At 43.5% G+C, this 20,045-nt stretch overlaps 1 protein-coding gene across 6 annotated transcripts in view; it reads left to right on the top strand.

The window, feature by feature from the left end:
* Window positions 1-13,201, top strand: part of TTLL11 (tubulin tyrosine ligase like 11) — a 56,421-nt gene extending 43,220 nt beyond the window's left edge. For 5 of the 6 annotated variants that reach the window (XM_076355047.1, XM_076355049.1, XM_076355050.1 and 2 more), the window contains 3 exons: window positions 410-667; window positions 3,124-3,230; window positions 8,962-13,201. In XM_076355047.1, coding sequence (XP_076211162.1) covers window positions 410-667; window positions 3,124-3,230; window positions 8,962-9,251 — 655 coding nt within the window. In that variant the 3' untranslated portion in view covers window positions 9,252-13,201. The remainder of the gene's footprint in view (window positions 1-409; window positions 668-3,123; window positions 3,231-8,961) is intronic. The other variant, XR_012996743.1, reaches the window with a different exon arrangement.
* The last annotated feature ends 6,844 nt before the right edge of the window (window positions 13,202-20,045 follow it).

The raw sequence follows: 20,045 nt of genomic DNA, 5'->3' as shown, positions 1-20,045 counted from the left end.
TTGGGGTGGTAAACCCAAGATTTTGATAAAGGAGAGGTTTAGTATAAAACAAAAATTTTAAAACTTACAGGAAAATGTTATCATTGTGCCCAGCTCCCAGCCATTTCAAGGGGAGTTATGAGTTAACGGTAGCTCTCACAATTAACCTGGTAATGGTGCAGCATCTCTTTGTCAATCGTATGTATAGGCATTATGTTTGGCATCAGAGAATGGTCTGCTTGTTATCCTTTTAAATACTCCTGTAACATGATTTCTGCTTTAGGGAACCTTAGTATTTGTTCTTGATTTTTCACTATTGTAAAGATCTCATAATGTTTCATAACTTAAAAAAAAAAAATCCAGAAAGACAGCATATTGAATCTTGTAAGAATAAGGTTAACATAAGATAAAATTATTTTATGTGCTACAGGTGTCAGACTTTGGAGCATGTGTCAGAAGCAAACGAAGAGCTGTTGGACGCAGGGCCGGCAGACAGGCGGGAATACGGTACCACCAAAAGTCCGGAGGCTGGCCTCCCCTCCCTTTGTCTCAAGCAAGTGTTTCCCAAGTACGCGAAGCAGTTTAACTATCTGCGACTTGTGGACAGAGTGGCTGCACTGTTTATCCGATTTCTTGGCGTAAAAGGGACAACAAAGTTGGGGCCAACAGGTTTCCGAACATTTGTAAGGTTAGTAAGGTGAATTTCTTTAGGAATTGCTTAAAGCGTAGTCAAGAAGTTAGAAACTCCCAATCCTATGGGGTAGCGCGGCTGTCCCTGTGCTTATCTTAAGTTTTGTTGAATAAAAGCAGGCCCTAACAGTGGTGCACTTTCAGCTGGTAGGTTTAGTAATGCCTTTTAAAGAAACTTTTCCCCGTAAGTTCCATTGAACCATTGCATATTTTTTTATAAAATAGATATATTTTTATCATTCCAAGCTCCCAAAATACCTGACCTATGAAACTGTGTCTAGTAGGAACCTGGGTCTTCATCGTACAGCAGATCAGTGATACTTCGGGAGATGCTATTTGCAGTCTTAGTCAACATGTCGTGTTCCTAGTAAATTGTGAGAAAGTGACAACCAAAATTGGGTCACTTGAGATCGGATTCTGCTGGCAGTGGGGGCACAGCCGTCTGCCCCAGGCCACAGGAAAGGATTTCCAAATGCCAGTTGCTGATGCATTGTGCGCTAAGGATTTGCATTGTGAAATTGCAACTTGCAATGGCAAGGAACTCAATTTATTTTTTCACATGCTTCTTATTTGTGAGGTTTTTTCGTTGTTTTTTATGGATATATCTGTTCTAGTCATGGTACGAATATCTCATTTTCTGTCTTTCATTGACAATGACAAAAGAAATAAGCAGCAGCAGCAGATGTACTCTTAAAATATAGACCCTGTTTCTATGCAGCTGCATTTAGCATTCAGGAATGAATATAAATAATTTGATTTATACAAATTACAATATGTAGAAAACGACTGAAAGCATCTGCTCAATCCACAGACCAGTACAGGATTGTTTCCAGTTCTGTATTTTCTATTGTTTAGTCCAGCCTTGATTTGGCACTTGTCAGAGGAACACAGAATAAATGCCAACATTTTCTTTTAAGAATATTAAAATAAATTGTCATATCTCAATGAAGTAGTGTTTGCAGTTTCCTAATGCATGTTAAATTAAATGTTTTAATATTGGCAAATATTTTGTTTATTTTTCCCCAGAGGATCTATACCAACTGTATGGTCCTTTTCTGAAATGCTGTTATTACTACTCATTTCAGAAATAAGGTCATGTTTCAAAGATGTGTGCTGTATCACTTTTCAAGAATAAAATGGTACACAAGTGTGATTGTGTGTGTGTGTGCGCGCACATGCATGTGGGCAAGTGGTTGCAGAGACTATGCACTCAAATTTTAGCTAATCAGAATCTGTTCCCCTTCAATAATTTCTTCATTCTAAAAAATAACTAAAAGGGAAATGCCGAACGTGGCTTTAGTCCTTGCTTGGATGCTGCCTAAGACTTTTTTTTTGGCACTATCTAGGCCAGACCTTAACTCTCCGTTTTAAGGGAGCTGTGCTTAGGCTACTAAAGAGTAAGATTCTTTTAAATTATCCGGTTTTTTTGGTTGGGTTTTTTTTTGGTTGGGGTTTTTTGGGGGGTTTTGGTGGTTTTTTTTTCTTTTCTGGCTAGAAATTTTGGCCAGCTCTTTGGTATGTGCCCTAGTTCTAGCCAGGCTGCCAGACATCTGGAAATCCTGGACAGATGGCTAATTCTTATATACTGATCAACACTACACTGCAGGCTCAGACCACACAAGTGTCAGATCTCCTACATGTGCTTATCACCAAATGCCCGAGATGCATCCAGAGATGCTGCTGTTTTCCATGCAGTGTTCAGTAATGCACAGGGTAAATCTGTTTAGTGTTCAGGCACGAAGAAGTAATTCCGTGCCTGAAAGCTTTCCTCCAACCCTTTTCAAACAGGATCAGTCAGTCAAATAGAAGAGTATTCTCTGTGCAGACTCTGCCTCATGTAGATAGATAGCCTGTGCAGATGTGTGTTGGGTTTCACAATGTTTCACAGTTGATTCCATTCTGTTACGGCCTCAGAAAGAGTACTAGCAATAGCCTGGGAGAAAGCTGTGTGTAACGGTCTACTCGTATTTTTAATTGAAATATTCAGGGTTTTCTTTTTTTTTACTGCTTTGTTGCAAAACCAAAATAAACCAGTTAATCTGTAACCTGACCTGCTGCCTTTTGTGGCTAGACATTGACATGAGATTGCACGTGCAAATCGGATTTAGATGCATGCATCGAAGTGGGCCATTCCTCCTGCCCAGAGCCCCTTCTGGCAGAGGTGGTGCCTGCATGGTCTGAACAGGCAGCAGGACTAGGTACATACGTGGGATGTTCTGCACGTGAAAAATTCGGGGCCTTTACCATTTCGGATACATACACTTAATGAACAGTGGTTTGTTTGCTGTCTGCTGTATGTGTTGTATTAGACTAAGCATGTTACAGTGGATGTGTACGTATGACATGGGTAAACTTTTCTCCCAATGTTCTCTCAGTTGCCCTTGCAGAATTTTTCCTAACTTGGAAGTTTGGATGTAATCAGAATTTTTTCTTTATTTTGTCTATTTTTAACAGAAACTGCAAACTGAGTAACAGCAATTTTTCAATGGCTTCTGTAGATATCTTATATATTGATATCACAAGAAGGTGGAACAGCATGGGAATCGACCACAAAGAATCAGGTAACACTATTTTGTATTTGAAGACTATGGAAGCTGTTTTTTTGTAGTTTTGGTAGCTCAAGCACACCTCAAACATTCAGTAAAAATACTGTGAGCAAGGCATGTACATCTGAGGCGTGTACATGTACAACAAATTCTTCTGTTTAGTTCCATGGCAGTTTCCCTTTATCTATAGAATAGATCACTCTTAGTTTTCAGTTTATGTATCGGAACAAGTCTTCTGCAAGCCCCTTTTTATGGTTGCAATTTTGCATTCATAATTCTTGTTGCTGTTTGCAGAGAAGCATTTAAAAACACTCCCTGTGGAACCTCCAACTTAATTACACTGCAAGAAGGTACGTCCATATTAGTGTAGCTTACATGGTCTAGCAAAAACCGACCAAACAAAAAGCTATGCGGGAGGTAGAAATATACACATAACTTCTCTTTTTAATTTAATTCTGTTCCCCAAAAAGGTTACTTTGGGGACGAACAAAACTACCTGTATTCCTTTTCCTTTCCCACACGTGCCCCCCACCCAACAGTATACTCCCTTTTTTCATCTTCATTGTCTTTGTGACAGGTAAGGGAAGGGCAATAGGTTTCTGCACAAACTCGCACAGTGCTCAGCTATTAAATAGGCTCTTACTAAGGATGAGTAGCAGTGCTTTTTGCTACAAGCACCCCTTACTGGAAATTGTGCTCCTGTTCGTTCATATAGGAGCATGAGTCAGTTAAGTCACTTTTAAACATTTCTACATGCAACTTGGATTGCAATGCTCAGTGTAAGAGTGTACTTGGAACGGCTGAAAGACTTTTATAAGAAATTCATCTACCCCAACAAGGATTCACTTGTCCTGTGACGTCTTTCCTTTAGCTGGTCAGAGGCACCGTCTGCAGGAGGGGCCAGGTCCGTACCACAGCGTGCCACTCAATGTCCTTTCCGTTGGACAGCCTCTGGGAGAAACGTTACAAGTCATTCATCTAAATTATTTATTTCTAACTTAGGAATATGCATTTAAATTAAAATACAGCACTTAAAGATGTTAGCCAAGAACAGAGGCTATGGGAAGTTGTTTGCTAAACAGCAGTAAGGATTTTCTACAGTTTTAAAGCCAAAAGGAAAATGTTTATTAATCTGTGTGATCTTATTCCCAGCTTCTTTGGTGATTTACTGTGTTACCATCACATATCTTCTTGATAGTGCAGTTGAGTGGTTGCAAAAATGAATATAAATACTCTCCTATTACAGAACTGCATTTAGAATATTAAGCTATTACAAGAAATCCCTCACAATTTAATAAGCAGGCCAGAGGGAGCATTCCATCCATGTCTTTGGTTTTCTGTTTAAAATTTTATTACATTGTTTGGTTATTTTTTCTAGATTTACACATAAAGATGAAAATCAGTTTCATCTGAAAAAACAGAGCTCTCCGACTGCCCGAATCCCGACTGTATAAATCACACTGTTCAGGCTGAAGTTACAAACTGTCTTCAGTTTACCTGTACCCATGGTAGAGTTCACCTACATTTACTTCTTGGGCTTATAAGACAGATTTTTCATAAATGACTTTCAAAGGAAAACAAACTAATTGAAATGTCAGTGTTTTCTTTCGTGAGTTTGGCTGTTATCTTCTGCTCACACTAAAGGGTAGGCGTTCTTAGATGTAATTACTTGCCCCACAGTGAGAAATGGTTATAATAGCTTTGGATCCGCGCGGATAACCCTTGGACCCCAGAGCTGACTTTGTATGTGCAGATCAGTGAGATAACTTTCTGATGTAAATATTTTCTGTGTTGAAATTTAGAAAAGATTTCTCTCAACAAAAAAACTCTTCAAACCTAGTTTTTCTAAATGTTTGAATATACAATTTTTTCCTAAGCGGTAGCACACTATTGCTGCAGCATTAAAGACCTTGGCAGTACCAGATGCTGGAGATAACACCAGGATGCTCCATTTTCTGCTACTTAATACAAATTGCATTTGCATGTTTACCTGAGGTTGCTAAAGAAGATTACTTGCTTGTGAGAATAGGTGATTACTAAACATCAGTAATGGGTTTCTTCTGTTGACTATCTTAGGGACTTAGTTTTTTAAAGCAAATATATTTGCTTCATAAATATTTCTGAAATATTATTGAGATGTTCATATGGTAGATGTCACTAGGGCAGCAGAGCATTGCATGAGGAGCCCAGATCTACTAAAAATCCCTACTGTGCAGCCCAGCTATGATGTTCAGTCTTTGCTTTAAAAATGTGGTGTTTTCAGTTTTAAGTCTTGTTACTTGTCCAAGATCCCTATGTGCGAGGCAAATATTTGTAAAAATATGTTTGTAAAAGTTGGTCTTCAAGCATTTTTGCTTCAAACAATCAGTCTGCATCTGTTGTCTTTTCCTGTGTTCTTAGGTTTGCTTGGGGGTGTGCACTAGCAGGTTTCTAGGCTGTATAGCCTGAGAATCTGTCCTCTGCAAAAAGTGGTAGGTTAATAACAGAAATAGGGTGTTCAGTTCTTCGGTCAGAAGGTGAGACACTTTGGAAAGTTCGAGAATATCTACATTCCTATTATGTGCTCAGCCTTATTAGTGAGAAGGAAGGTTTGCAGTTCTCGGTGAAATAATTAAGAACAAAGAGTGTTTCTCTGGTTAAAGAAATCATATTTGCATAAGGCATTTTTAAAAGCTTCATGAGCACCTGATCCATATATGTTAGATATAATTTTGTAAGGTGTTCACAATGAGTTGGTGAGTTTGTTATTGACGTTTATGAAGAAAACCTGTTGAAAATGAATAAACAGAAGAAAACCTTGTATAATTTGCTAGAGGAACAAACAGCCAACCTAGCCTTCAGTAGAGAATTACCTCCCCATCTGCTTTGGTCATGTTTTTAGATCTGAGACAGTAATCTATCAAATAGCAGAGTTCAGGGATTATTTTCTTGTTATATTAATCACCTAAATACACCATTTAATATATAACTTAATTTCTAAAATTGCTATGACATTTCTATGTGAACTTAAGCCCATAAATTTGGCAACTTTTCCATCGCTTTTGTAAAATGTGAATAATTTCAATTGCGCTAATATTCCCATCTCAACAACAAGAAGTTGTTCTTGACATAACTTTTTTTTGAGCCATTTATAGCAGGGAAACAGCAGCTGGAGTATTCTGGAAGGTTTTATACCACTGCTCCTCGTGGCTGTCAAGGAGGATTGTCAGGGCTCCATTTCAGTCAGTGTGGGAGAAGGAAATCCACCTTGATGCCGCTGGTATAAACTAGCATGCTGGTCACAGCTGCAGCTGGCATCTTCCCAGAAATTGGTTCAAAATATATTTTTATATAAGAAACTGAACATGGACATCAATGTATATACTCCTGCATCTTTTTTTAAAAATGCTAAAATAGCAGAAGAATCAAAAGTCTCCAAGTTGAGACTGACTTTATTTGTTATCCCACACCTTTAAAATACATCTGTAGTTCTTTCCTGCGTAAACATCAAGAATCAGTGATACACACAATAATTTGTGAGTGTGGTCAGGTATGACCACACTAATAATTTCGAGTGTGGTCATAGAAATTGACCAAATAATTTTACAATTATTAATTGAAATTTGTAAAATTATTTGTATGTAACCTTTTTTTGAATATTTGAACTTGCTTCAGAAATGTTAATGAAGTTTTTGTTTGTATGAAATAGGTAAGTATTATTTTGTTTTGCTTGAACATAAGTATCCTATAATATCCTTCAGAGTCTGTGTAGATGAAGTCAGATAAGGCAAAAGGAGAATAAGTAAAATAGACTGTTCACATGGCTGGTAGAAGGAATAAATCCAAACCTAAGATTAGAAGGGAGAAAATGACGGTCTAGTGCAGAGGAGATAGAATGGTTCTTTATATGTGAACTCCCGTACTACTTTAGGTTAGGGTCACCTTAGTTTCATAGGCATGTAAAATTTGAGTGTCTGCATTTAGCATTTCAGTGTGGGTATAAGTCATTTATGTGGTTAGCTGATAGACTTTCACTAGCAAAAATAATAGAAATGCAAGTGAATCTCCAGGCTCTCAGAAATTAAGAGATTTGTTGAGAGTTGCAACGAACCAGATGTTTTCTAGGTGTTAAAACACAAAAACCCAACCATTTCTGTTGGCTTTGTGTTTGGCCCACTCTCAGCTGTAACCAATACAGCAACTATTGCTGCTGTTGTAAAACAGCAGCTTCTAACTTTTTTCATTAAATGCTTCACGTGAGTGTCACTTACGGGGGAGAAAGTGTGTATGCTACCAAAGGTGCTTTCCCTGCCTGCAGCTCACCGTGGCTGATGAAATAATTTACTGAGCTGGCAGCTGCTGCTTTCAGATAACCCAACAATTCCTTTGCAAGCCACTTTACAGCCAAGATCGTAAGGGACCCCAGCCGCAGTCTTAGTTGAGAGAAATTATACTTCAGAATGTAATTGTAATACTTTGAAAAGGTGCCTTTCCTGCAGCATCAATAAGCTAACATTGTTAAAAAAACCAAACCTTTCAATATCTCATCCTAAAATAATCTTCTTAAGTGTATGTTCAAACTGGGAGAGCCAGCTAAAGCACAAAGCAGCTATAACTGTTCCTTGTTGCTGGCATTCTGCAAAACCGATTGTGGTCTGGCTTCTTAATTAAGAATTAAAGTAGGTATTACTTCAAGGTTTTAAATACAATAATTAGCGTTAGTATGCAGCCCCTCTTTCCATTGGCTGTGGTAATGTGTTATTAGTAAGATGTGATCAAACAACACCTGAAGAGTCCGTTCCGCAGCATGTGGTTTCTGCGGGGTACTTCTGTTTGTGAAGGGGCAGAGCAGAGTTTTATTATAGCAAAGAAATTTTTTGGCACTGCACCACTTTCCCTTCGTACACACTTCAACTCTTTGTTTTTCACTCAGCTGAAACAAAACTACTATTGTAGAGCTACTGGGTATGGCTGAAAAAATGGCCTCTTTGCCTTCAAAAGGAAGGCTAAGGATTCATACCTAGTACAGTCTTCGCAGAGAGAAAGCAACACTTCACATAAACTCACTTCTGCGATAAGGTGATACTTGGTAATGGGGTTATCTTTATAGTGCTAGAGACTGAAATGCCATACGGTTTCGGTAGTTCTACATTTGAACTTTTGTTTTAGGTCCATTTCTAAAAATACAAGGTTTAAATGACCCAGTTCAGTTGCCAATATAAACTTGTTTTTCTCTCCAGGTGGATTGTTTTCCTTGAAGCTCAGTATGTTACTGTGTGTCTGATTTGGTGTCAACTTAATATTTGAGGCAGCAGAAATCAAGCCTGATATTACATGAATTTAATTGTACAGTATCTTAAAATCGGTTGTTGCTGTACCAGTTTGCCTCTGGATGCCCGGCTGCTGGTCAGGCTGCTGTCTGTAAAACCAGAAGTAGCCGCAGTGATAGGGAGTATCACCCGTCTGTAACCCAGCCTGGGCTTACCCTGTACTGAAACGCTAAATGAGCTCATGTGCGTGTTACATACAAATAAAATCTTGTATTTTGGTTTTTGAAGGACAGGCAATTTCTTTTCCTGTTGAGCATTCTAGATGGCTGCTGTTTAAATTAAAAGATGTTCACTAACATGATTGTATGTGTCCACACCCAGCATGTACACATTTGACCTTGGTGCTAAAGAAGCAAGAGATATTATTATGTTGAAAGAACGCGGTTTACTAGAGAACACTGGGCTCTGAATCTCCTATAAACACCTTTTTCTTGCAGGAATGTGTTTGCAAGCCTTTGTCGAAGCTTTCTTTTGCCTGGCTCAGAAAAAATACAAGTCCCTCCCACTTCACGAGCAAGTGAAGTCGCTAATTGATTTTTGTGAGTATCATCTGGCTGCCCTGGATGAAAAGCGCCTGGTTTGTGGCCGCGGGATCGTGGAGCGCCGAAGTGCAGTAGTTCCTTGTCAGACGGATGGACTTCACCTTACACCAGCTGCACATACACCCCTCCTGAATCGCACGGCCACAGCTACTAAATTTGCAGATTATAGAAATCATCGCTATTAATGGTGCTAATTCACCAGGACAGAACTGAGAATTAATCCCTAGACACATATGTGTACTGCAGGGGGAGAGACACTCTTGAATTCCTTTATCTGATGGTCACAATTATTTATTTCGTCTTTTTTTTATTTATGCTCTTCAAAAAGTCTACCGCAAGCTCCCATTCTCAAATAATGATCCTGGCAATGGCTATTTATTTACCTCTCTGTTGGACCTACAGCACACCTCACGTGACAAACTGTGCTTTCATCCCAAGTGTATAGAAAACCACGTGTGAAGACAAGGACCAAAATACAGTGGGATGATAACCAGCATCATGGGATTGGTTGCACTGATCGAGAGGCACACTCATAGCAAAGGAATTACACTGCTTTGTATGCACAGGATGTATCATGGAAACCAAGTAAGGAGAGCTGCAGTCCCAAATACCAGCTGTGGACTTTGGAAAATGGAAACCTGGAATTATGTTTGTGGTCAGACTTCAGGCTTTGACCCTCTTCTTTCTGTGGCTTGGACTGTACATGTTGGAATCAATACAGATTTGGTCATTGTCTATGTACTTATTTTTTAAAGTCAATCTTCAAACACTGAAATCATATTTTGGCTTCTACTTCTTTGTACATGTCTTTGCCATGACAAGTACTGTTAATTTTTTAAAGAAAAACTAAAGATGTTTATCCTTTTACTTCCACAGAACCAATAAGCTCGCATTTATTCACAGAAAAAATTTACTTCATTAAGTCAAATTTGGTGAATCAACTGGTGGTTTTGTCTTCAGGTACTAAGCACTGCTTCTGCAAAAACCTTTACAGTGTAAAGGCCTAAGAGTTCATTTAACTTCCAGTGAAACCAATCCTGTCACTGACTTTAGGCTAAACTAATTGTATTCTAGGTTTGCTTATTTTTTACCTTCTGCGTGTTTGTTACCCTATTTGGACCTGCAGTAACATCTAGAGCAGTGGTTTTTCTTGTCTTTGCACATATTCTTCTTTTTTTCCCTTAAATAACATATAAGTCTGTACAAATTAGATCTATATTATTTAACAGGATATTTTGTCAAGAATGCTGGATTATACCGCTGGAGTTGTACAGAGTAGTCTTTATTTTTCAAGAAATGAACCATGACTTCCATAATCACACTCTTCTTGCAGGGGCCTAAGCAGAACATGAGACTGGCTAAAAGGACATGAAAAACTTGGAACTTCAGGGCTGTTCAGTCAAATTCTTTTCGGTCTCATATTTTATTACAATAATGTATGTCTACATCTGAATTTGATTTTCCTCCTTTGTTCTATTCTTTAATGTTAATGAATCTACTTATGTTCTAGTGTTCTTCATACTGTCAAAAATCGCAAAGCTGTAAGATGGCACAGCGCCTGGGCATTTCGGTTTCGACTGGAGAAAACTACCCGAGCTTGATATCGACGTGTTCCCACGGCTGGTGTATCAGGAACGTGACCTCACAGGGAGCACACTGTCAGTGCAGAGGGAGTCCACCCATTTAATGTCATGGACTAAATGCACACACAGTATTGAGTGAGTTTTTACTTCAGGAAAAGTTTTGGAGTTTATTTTCCTGATGTTAGTTTTAAGCAGCGTCCGTTTTTCCTAAGTGGCAATCAGCAGCATGGCAATACAATGCAGAAGTCAAGCTGAGCCCACAAGAAACTGATCCCTAGCATGTGTTAATATGAGATGTGGGCATCCCTTCTTCTCTGTCTTTTTCTGTAACACCAGTAAGAGTAGTAGTAGATGATCTTCTTTAGTTCAACGGCTAGACTGTTCGAAATTTTATGTATTGTACATAAGAGGACAATTGTCGACTAATGCCACTGCCCTCAGCCTTGTTTAAGTTTCGTAGAGATGATTGCAGTATGAAGATAAAGTGCCAAACTCCAAGGTCTGGCATCTGTCAAAACAAATGAAGCTGAAAGGGTCGTTTTTTTCACACTTTCATTGTAATATATTTGAAGACATTCACACGTTGAAAAATGGCTACTTCTCATTTTGTGACATCTGACATTTGTCTTGCGATTGGCAGTGTGTTACTAGAAAATAGCTTACAGTTTCTCTCATCTTGTGATTGATGTCCTGTGAAGACAGAGTTATAGAAGAGTCGGATTTGAAATGTTACAACTGCGAATGCCTTTCCTTGCAGCTTTCAAGTAGTACGATCTATGGCCTAAAATATGCAGGTTTTACTATTGTATAAGCTACCCTGATATCAGTGGAATAAATTAACTATTGTATATAATGAACACTGGTAGGATCTCTGTTTTGGAGATCTTTACAGTCTCTGGATCTAATACAGATTTTTATAGCCTGTGCATGCACAGGCTGATGCAGTATGCCCTGTTTATCTCCCACTTCAAATATGAAGGGTCCCTTGTAGAATAGTCAAAATATTCATTATCTGCCTTAGTAATCCAGTGTTCATGTATTTATATAATTGGAAAATTGAATGCCATATTATTCTCAGGGGGAGGAGGGGGATAAAACCGGAGTGTACTTTAGAGACTTAATGACAAAGTCACATTTCTCTTCCCTGCCATCTAATGCAATTTCCTCTGAATATTTTTTAGCATCCAAAGCAATTTCACATAGCCTTTAAGTTACCCATCTGCGCACATGCAAAAAAATGACCAGAGACACTTTATTCAGAATATGAATGCTAATGCACTGATAATCCCCGAGATACCTTTCTAGCAGAAGAAACAATATATGAAAGGTAGTAGGTGGTTTTTTAATAGTACTTTTCTATATATTCTTTTCAGAGAATAATACAGCACTCCCTATTCCATTTATGACATATGATATGAACATTGCATATCAGTGAAATCTTTCTCGTTAGCAGACACACTGGGTCTGGTATTCCTCGTTGGTATAAATCAGAATAAAACACTTTAACATCTAAGGAAGATTTGAGGCAAGTGAGTCCAGAATTTCAATCCAGACATTCCCCTTCCCTGCAGGCTTGTGTCTAGCCCAAATGTGCCTAAACTTGGTGACTCCTTGTTCGATTTTGAGTTCTTTCTCTGCACAGAGCTGTTTGTAGGCTAAGTCACTTGAAATTTGTCTTCTGCCTAATCTTGGTTGGGCTCTTGAAACTTAACTGCCCTCTGCCCAAATGCCCAACTCGCCCCATTACAGCTGTATGTTTTGGGAACATGTAATGTACACCAAGCAGGTCACTTCACTTGCCACACACTTCTAGCTACTTTTCAAGCACAGCTGGAAGGGGAGGGACTCAGCTAACGACACAGTTAATGCTCAGGTGAGAGACCCCAGTCCACCTGCTTCAGTGTTCGTCTTCTCAGCTGGAGTCACCTGTGCCGTGCAGGTGACTCCTTTCTACTGGCTTTACCCCTCTGGTTGCATTAGTCTTGTGTTCAGCCTGTCATCAGGAGGTCGAAGCGTCCTTCCCAGAGATGGGTGATGGCAGTTTGGAAACCCTGGTGATGAGGAGGGATTTAGTCCTCCTCCCGCCTGAGCCCCGCGCAGTTCACCGAGCAGGGTAGGTGCATATGCTCATACTCTGGGTGCTCGAGTCGGAATGGGCTGGAGCCTCTGTGGTGATTTTGGGGGTTGACAAGGGCATTGCTCCTGCACTGCTGGATGTGGGAGCCCTCAAGGGCTACACTAAGGTTGTAGGAGGAGCAGCTGCCAGCTGGGTCCTACCTTGATGGTGCCTCAACTCTGTTGCATTTGCTTACTACAGTATGAGCTATGAATGACTCTCATAGTCACCGTCACAGCTCCTCGTTTCTAGCCGGCACTGTGTCTGACCTTATTCTGATCTCCATCTGATGGACAGTGACAATCTGCTTCTAAATATTACCCCGTTCCCTCTAATTTGTTTTCCATCATGCTTTGCTGTGTTTCCTCCTAATTCCACAGTTTTGCTTCTCGGCTTGCCTAATAAACTGATGTGGCCAATTTGGCTGAATCCATTAGTTCAGCTTCCTGTGTTGCTGTACAACCGTTTCTGGAAGATGCATATCTTCATTTTGAAGGTGAGTCTATCCTGTGTCGTCTCTTTGAGGTGTTACCATGCGTCAAGCTTTGCTGAGTCGATGCATCAATTTGAGCTTTCCTGTGTGCATGGTTAGAGGATTGATCTCTGCAGCCTTGTTGGGTGGGTGCCGGCTCTCCAGCCCCTCTCCTCTCAGTCCCGCTGCTGTGGACACACTGGTTTCCAGCGCGTGGGCTGACTTTCAGTTTCACAGAGCAGAAATGCACGATAAATCACTACTTGGTCAGGTCCAGCCCTAGCAGCAGGAGCCCCTGTGGGCTTCCCGGAGCACCCCCACGCAGGGAAATCTCCACGGCCACGGGGGGAGCGGGGCCTGGCTCCCTCTGCCTGCCGGCACCCGCAGGGGCTCTGGCCCAGCACTTCCAGAACCTTCCCAGTGGTGGCCGCCGTCGTGCGGAGTGGCTGTTTCCCACCCGGGGCAGCTGCTGGGGAATAATGTCCACGGGGGGCGGCGGGGGAAAGGTCGGCCCGGCCGGAGGAGGGGACCAGTGGGGATCGTCCCTCCACGGGAGGCTTGTCATTGTAGAGTCGTGAGTGAAGTGGGTCATTTTCATAACAATTGCTGCTGTTTATCAATGAGAAGGAAACAGATTGCGGAGCCTTGTGCGGGCTTTACACCGTCAGCAGCTCGGGGAGCGTGCCGAGGTGCTGCTGCACAGTTCGTTAGTTTGAAACTAGGGAGATGAGGTTGAAGTAATTGGCACATCTGTTCTGGATTGTGCTTTTTTCCACCTCTGATCTGCATCACCTGCAGAGGTTGATCAAAGCCTCTTACAGCAGGGAGCTGTGTGCGGCATCACCCTGTGAGGTGGGGACGCTGTGGGGACGGTGCGGTGGCATGAGCGGGTTCTCCATTGTGAGTTCCTCATGATCACTTGAAGTCAGGGCTGTGCTTACCATTGGCTTTGCTAGTACTGTTCAATTGCTATTAAATGGACCCAAATTCAGTAGTGATTTATAAATATTGTTAGGAAATACATCAGTAACAAATCCTCGACAGATTATGCTAAGAGACTTGGTGTAGATGTGGAGATGAAGAACCTGGGTCTCAGTTGTTCCCCCCAGCAGTTGGGTGGGTGTCATGGTTTAACCCCAGCCGGCAACTAAGCCCCACCCAGCCGCTCGCCCACTCCTCCCCGGTGGGATGGGGGAGAGAATCAGAAGGGTAAAAGTGAGAAAACTCGTGGGTTGAGATAAAGACAGTTTAACAGGGAAAGCAAAAGCCGCGCACGCAAGCAAAGCAAAACAAGGAATTCATTCACTCCGTCCCATCGGCAGGCGGGTGTTCAGCCATCTCCAGGAAGGCAGGGCTCCATCACGCGTCACGGTGACAAACACCATCACTCCAAACATCCCCCCCTTCCTTCTTCCCCCAGCTTTATATGCTGAGCATGATGCCACATGGTGTGGGATATCCCTTTGGTCAGTCGGGGTCAGCTGTCCCGGCCGTGTCCCCTCCCAAATTCTTGTGCACCCCTGGCCTCCTCGCTGGTGGGGTGGGGTGAGAGGCAGAAAAGGCCTTGACTCTGTGTCAGCACTGCTCAGCAGTAACAAAAACATCCCTGTGTTATCAACACTGTTTCCAGCACAAATCCAAAACAGCCCCATCCTAGCTACTGTGAAGAAAATTCACTCTATCCCAGCCAAAACCAGCACAGTGGGAGTGCAGGCAGGAGGGCTGCGGAGGCCCTCAGGATCGCAGGGAGCTGAAAGAGCGAGTGATCTTTAGTGGAACATAAACGGATCTTTAGAAAAGTGATTTTTTTTGTTCCCCCCTCCCCTCTGCTCACCCATTGCCCTCTGTGTTTTAATCAAAGAACTTCATTTATTTTTGTTGAAACTCTTGTTCTCACAGCTTTTAACTTCTGCGTTTTTTACCGCTGCTTTTCCCTTTTATCTTCCTACTCTTCCCTCCCTTATTGTCGTGATGAAGGAGGGGAGAACTGAACTCTCTCACCTTCCCTCTCCCAATCCTGCTTTTTTTGGTATTGTCAAGAAGTTAGATTATTGAACTCTACAGTTCTTACTGATGTTACCAGTTTTGGAGAGGGTTGCTTTGCAGGGAGGCTTTGTCTGAAGACCTGGGAGCTCCTGGCAGCAGCCCAGCTCCCTGGCCAGCCCCGGCCAGGGAATCTGGCAGTTCAGCTCATTCTGCACCCATCTCCCCTGGCGATGCCTTGTTCTCTGCTCTGCAGCCGCCTGCGTACCCGGGCATCTTGCGTTGTGTGTGGCGGCAGAGCAGGGGTGGAGGTCAGCACAGACTTTGCACTACCTGACGCCGATATCTGCAGCCTTTTGGGTACGTGGGTGAATCTGCCAGCGTCTGCCACTGTCCAAACAGTTTTTGTGGCTGTCCCAATTTCTGTGACAAACAGGTCTGTGCATGGTTACCTTAGTCTGTATTATCCACGCTTACAAAATGACTGTAAAAAATCTCTCAGTAGTGAAGCTGGCAATTAAAGCAATGGTATCGAGTGCTGCCTTTTAAAAGGGTTTAGGAATAGCTGCTTTCTCTGCTCTTGTGGCCGTGCTTATTTGCAGTCGCACACTGCCATCCCTGCAGCAGCTTCCTTGTAGCCTTTCTTGCCAGCTCGCTGTCAGAAACAAGCCTTGTGCCCATCCTTCTGCCTTGCTAACCTGCAGCTCATACCAGCCAGTTCTCCCAGTGCCTGGGCAGCTGCCTTGTGCAAAGCCTTCGTGTGCCAGTTTGCTGCCAGGAACAAGCTGCGGGCGAGCTGGCCAGGCCGGGAGACTCCAGAGGTGCTCTGTCCTCTGCAGCTCAGCTCATGGGCATCAGCTTTATCCTGATTAGTGGTCCTGTCTTGGATGTGATGGGACCGACCTGTCCCTGTATATGGGCTGGGATTGTTAACTGTGAAGTGCTCCAGATGATGTCTCCCAGCTGCGTTGGAGGGCAAGGGCTCAACTCATCCCCATCCCTGTGGAAAAGAGTCTAGCTATTGACCGGCACTGGCCCAAGCTGCTTAGCCTGATGCTCCATCGTGCTTTGCTGTCATGCTATGTGGGTTATTCACCTACTGATTTAAGTACTGTAAAATCCTAGATAGTTTTCTGTGCAGTGGTAAACTCATCCCTGCTTTGTGCAGCAGCTCTAGCAGAGGTGCCGCTCCCTCCACAGCCTGTTCCTCCCAAAGATGCTCCAGTGTGCTCCTTGCTGCCCACTTGAGCAAAAACAAAGTACTCCAAGCACAAGCTGAGCACTCGCTTTTCTCGGGTAATGACTCTGTTTATACAGCTGTCACCTCCTTTTGGAGATGCTGACTGGCGTGACTGCTAATGTGCCTCTGCCTGCAAGCGCACACAGGTTCTGTAGCAAGCACTCAAGTGTGTTCAGTAATTAGAAACCTGTCCCAAAAAATGAGTGCTGTCACCACCTGTCTTTGTGTCTGTGTCTAGCAGTTCTGCTGCTCAATTACTGATTTTGTTACCTGTCTCTGCTTTCAAACTTGTTTTTGTGTGGGAGAGAGATTTATTCCCCTTTTCTTTTGGTACATAGTTTTGGGAGGAGGAATGAGAGCACGGTTCCCTTCTGAGTCAGTTTGCTTGCCAGCAGAGGCTTCCAGCAGCAGCAGCAGACCATGAGCGTGCAGAGAAGTAGGATACCCCAGCATTAGCCAGCCAGATAGAAGAGCACAGCCGAGACACTTAGCAATGGTTCACTGTGGGTTTGGCTGGAGCTCTTTTCTGTACCCATCTCTTCTCCCTGAGGTTGTTGTAGTAATCTAGAAGCTCAGGAACATCCACAGTGCTTCAAGAGGGACCTGTAAGTCTCAGAGGCTTCTTTTGTCAATACCCTTTCCTGTCGGTGGGCTGTTCAGGTCCGTCTGGATGACAGTAAGAGTTGCCTGTAAGGAGATGATGATCACAAGAAAAGACCTGATTTCCAGGTCTGGGCTGCATGCTGTGTCTGTGTCCTATGCTGTGTTTTAGATAGTGCTGGTCAAACACCAAAGGAGCTGCTTAACCATTTCTGGTGACAGCAAGGGTTGTGAACTTGAGCTCCCGGCTCCTTTTCTGGACTCTGGGAGGGGGTCTGATGTGTGCTCTGTGGTGCAGCGTTGTTGGCCTTCGGTCACAAGGTACGAGTATGCTGGAGGCCAGACCAGTGTGCGGAAGGAGCCAGCTCTTTCACACCCCTGCTCTGCTACCCCGTGAAGCATGGCGCTGGGGAAACCTGACTTCTGCTGGCCAGGGGCAAGAGCTGGTTGTGCACGCCTGGCACCGAGATGGACGTGCCTGGACAGCAGCAGCAGTTTGGTCTTTGTATACCATCAGCCGCCGCAGCTCACTCCGTGCACGCTCCCCGCTTGTGTCTTCTTCAAAGCGACAGTACGTGCCAGCATGTGAGAGGCAAGGGGGATGGCAGCAGCCATCTCACTGCATCAGGATTCCCCGGGGGAAAAAGCATCCTGGGGCTAGTACGCGTACGAGAGGCTGTGAATCCTAGCTGTTTGCAAAGGAGAAATGAGCTTGTTCAGAGCCTCAGACAGTTTCTGGCTTCCATGTTGCTGGGGGATGTGTGTACTGATCCCACCCACAGAACCGTGCAGCGTTAGGTTTGCCCAGCTCTGAGCAGAGGAGCGAGATGTTTACTGTTCACTTGTCTGATCTGGCTGTATCTCCATCTTCAGCCCACCACTGAGATTTCGTTACAAGTTTTTCTCCCATCGGGAGCCTCATTTTTCTGTCAGTCCCTGCTGGGTGGGGTTAATTCCGTGCTACGGGCACACGGAGTAATTGTCCTCCCCTCTGCACGACAGCAGCGGGCACGTTGCACTCCCAAGAATGCAGGTGCTGCACAGGAGCCATTAAAGCCTCTCGGCCAGATGTGGCCCCATAAATCCCATGCTGGTGTTTGCCCAGCACCACTACATTTCAAGGAGTTTAATTTAAACTTTATTTATTGCCATCTACTTTTTTCCATAACAGTCCTTGTCCAATCTTGCATCTGCTCTTGAATTATAAGGGAGAAAGAACTATGACCAGCTCTGACAATTAAAATTCTTTGATGAACACGCTGTCATTTGGTGAGCTACAATAAGTGTCAGCCACGTGCCACCTCTCTCTTCACAGAGAATTGCTTTTGTTTTCAAGAATGAGCTTGTTTACTTGAACTCTCAGCTCTGAACTGAGGAGTTTCATTCTGGCTTTGGAAGCCTGTAAGAGGAAATGCTGGAAAGCAGGTTTGCCCTGAGTGCCAGAGCATCGTTCCCTCCTGCGCAGCCCCGGGACAGGGGAGGCTCCCGGCCCAGCGCTCGTCTTCGCATCGTCCTCGCTCTGCTGGGGCCCTGCAGCCTCCCAGGGCCAGGAAACGTACTGTCTTGTTAGATGCAGTCAGCTGTTGTATTTAACTCATACTATCATCTCCCTTGTTTACAAAAGTGTGAAAATTGGCATCAGTGTGCAGTGTTACAAGGGGCATTATGGAGCACTGCCACGCTGCTTAAAAACAGCTCATCTGTCCCCATCAGCGGCCTGCCCGCGTTCAGTTCAGCTGCCATGCGATGGAGATAGTCACGTTCTTCACTGCTGGAGCTGTGCACTCTTTGGGGGACATGGTTAATCCCTGGATCGTAGGGGGTTACAACCCTGGTCTTGGTCCAAATAAATAACACAGACTGCAATTGAGACCTTATTAAATAACCTTTAGAGCTGGTTCCCTTTCTACACTGAGCTTCTGACTAATGTCTGAGAGCTTTAAGACAAGCTTGGTTTTTGGTTTTAACAACAAAGAACTGTGAATAGCTGCATTGTAAGGAAAAAACCTCCTGTGGGAAATTTCTGTTTTATGATGACAATGTTTGGGGTTTTCAACCAAAGACTTACAAATCCAAGCACTGGTAATCTGTTTTTAGAATCTCTAAGACAAAATTTTAGCAAACTGAGCAAAAAGCATGTTTTGACTCAATATTCACATGATCAGCTGAAATACTGGGAAGCTGAAATCTGGGGGGAAAGCGATTGGGGTTTTGTTAGATGTTCTAAACCCCTTTTCCTGAAGACATTTTGTTTTAACCTCCTAACAGACACCCTCTGAGAGAGCTCGAGGGAAGCTCTGTAGTCCTTATGCAGCAGTGCCTGCATGGACAGGGCACTCTGGGCAGCAAAGACTCTTCAGGCGGTACGGGCTGTCCAGGTGCTGTGGCTGTAGACCAGGCTTCCCATCTCACCGGCTGCTAGAGGACCGCTTCCTCAGTACGGGCTGTGCACTGGGGATGCTTTTCCCCAGGCCATATGGATTGTGTAGGCTGTGCTGCCCCAGGACTTGCCCCACAGCTCCTGGAGGACCTGGCCGGCTGTGGAGGACGTGTAGTTTCAGGGGGTCACGTTTCAGCAACTCTCGTGCAATTTAGAAGGTAGTGGGGAAAAACATCTCTGCCTTGGTGAGGGTTACGAAGCTTTCCCCACAGAGAGGGAGAGCATTGCTGTGCCGGGACATGGGACCAATTCAGCTCCTTCGTGTGCTGCAGAGGTCCTGGGTGGATTAGAGATGGCATCTGGCCTCCTAAGTCCTGCTGAAATCTCAGAAGTTAGGTGTCTACATCTGCCCAGCTAGGCTCGACTTGTCTCGCTCCGACCTCTGGTTGTTCTTCTGTAAGGTGAAATTGATAAAGTATTTCTTCTTGTCTGACTGTTTCTGTCAGTGCTGCCTTGTGAGCATCCTCCTCCTTGCTTGGTTTGTTCCAGCAGGATGAGGTCCCGAGCCTCCTGCTAACAGCCGAGCTCCACCTTTTCTCTCAGGT

Source organism: Aptenodytes patagonicus, chromosome 18, assembly GCF_965638725.1.
Source record: "Aptenodytes patagonicus chromosome 18, bAptPat1.pri.cur, whole genome shotgun sequence".
Classification (NCBI taxonomy): Eukaryota; Metazoa; Chordata; class Aves; order Sphenisciformes; family Spheniscidae; genus Aptenodytes; species Aptenodytes patagonicus.
The sequence above is the reverse complement of the archived record's forward strand: the minus strand, read 5'-3'. Positions and strand labels throughout refer to the sequence as shown.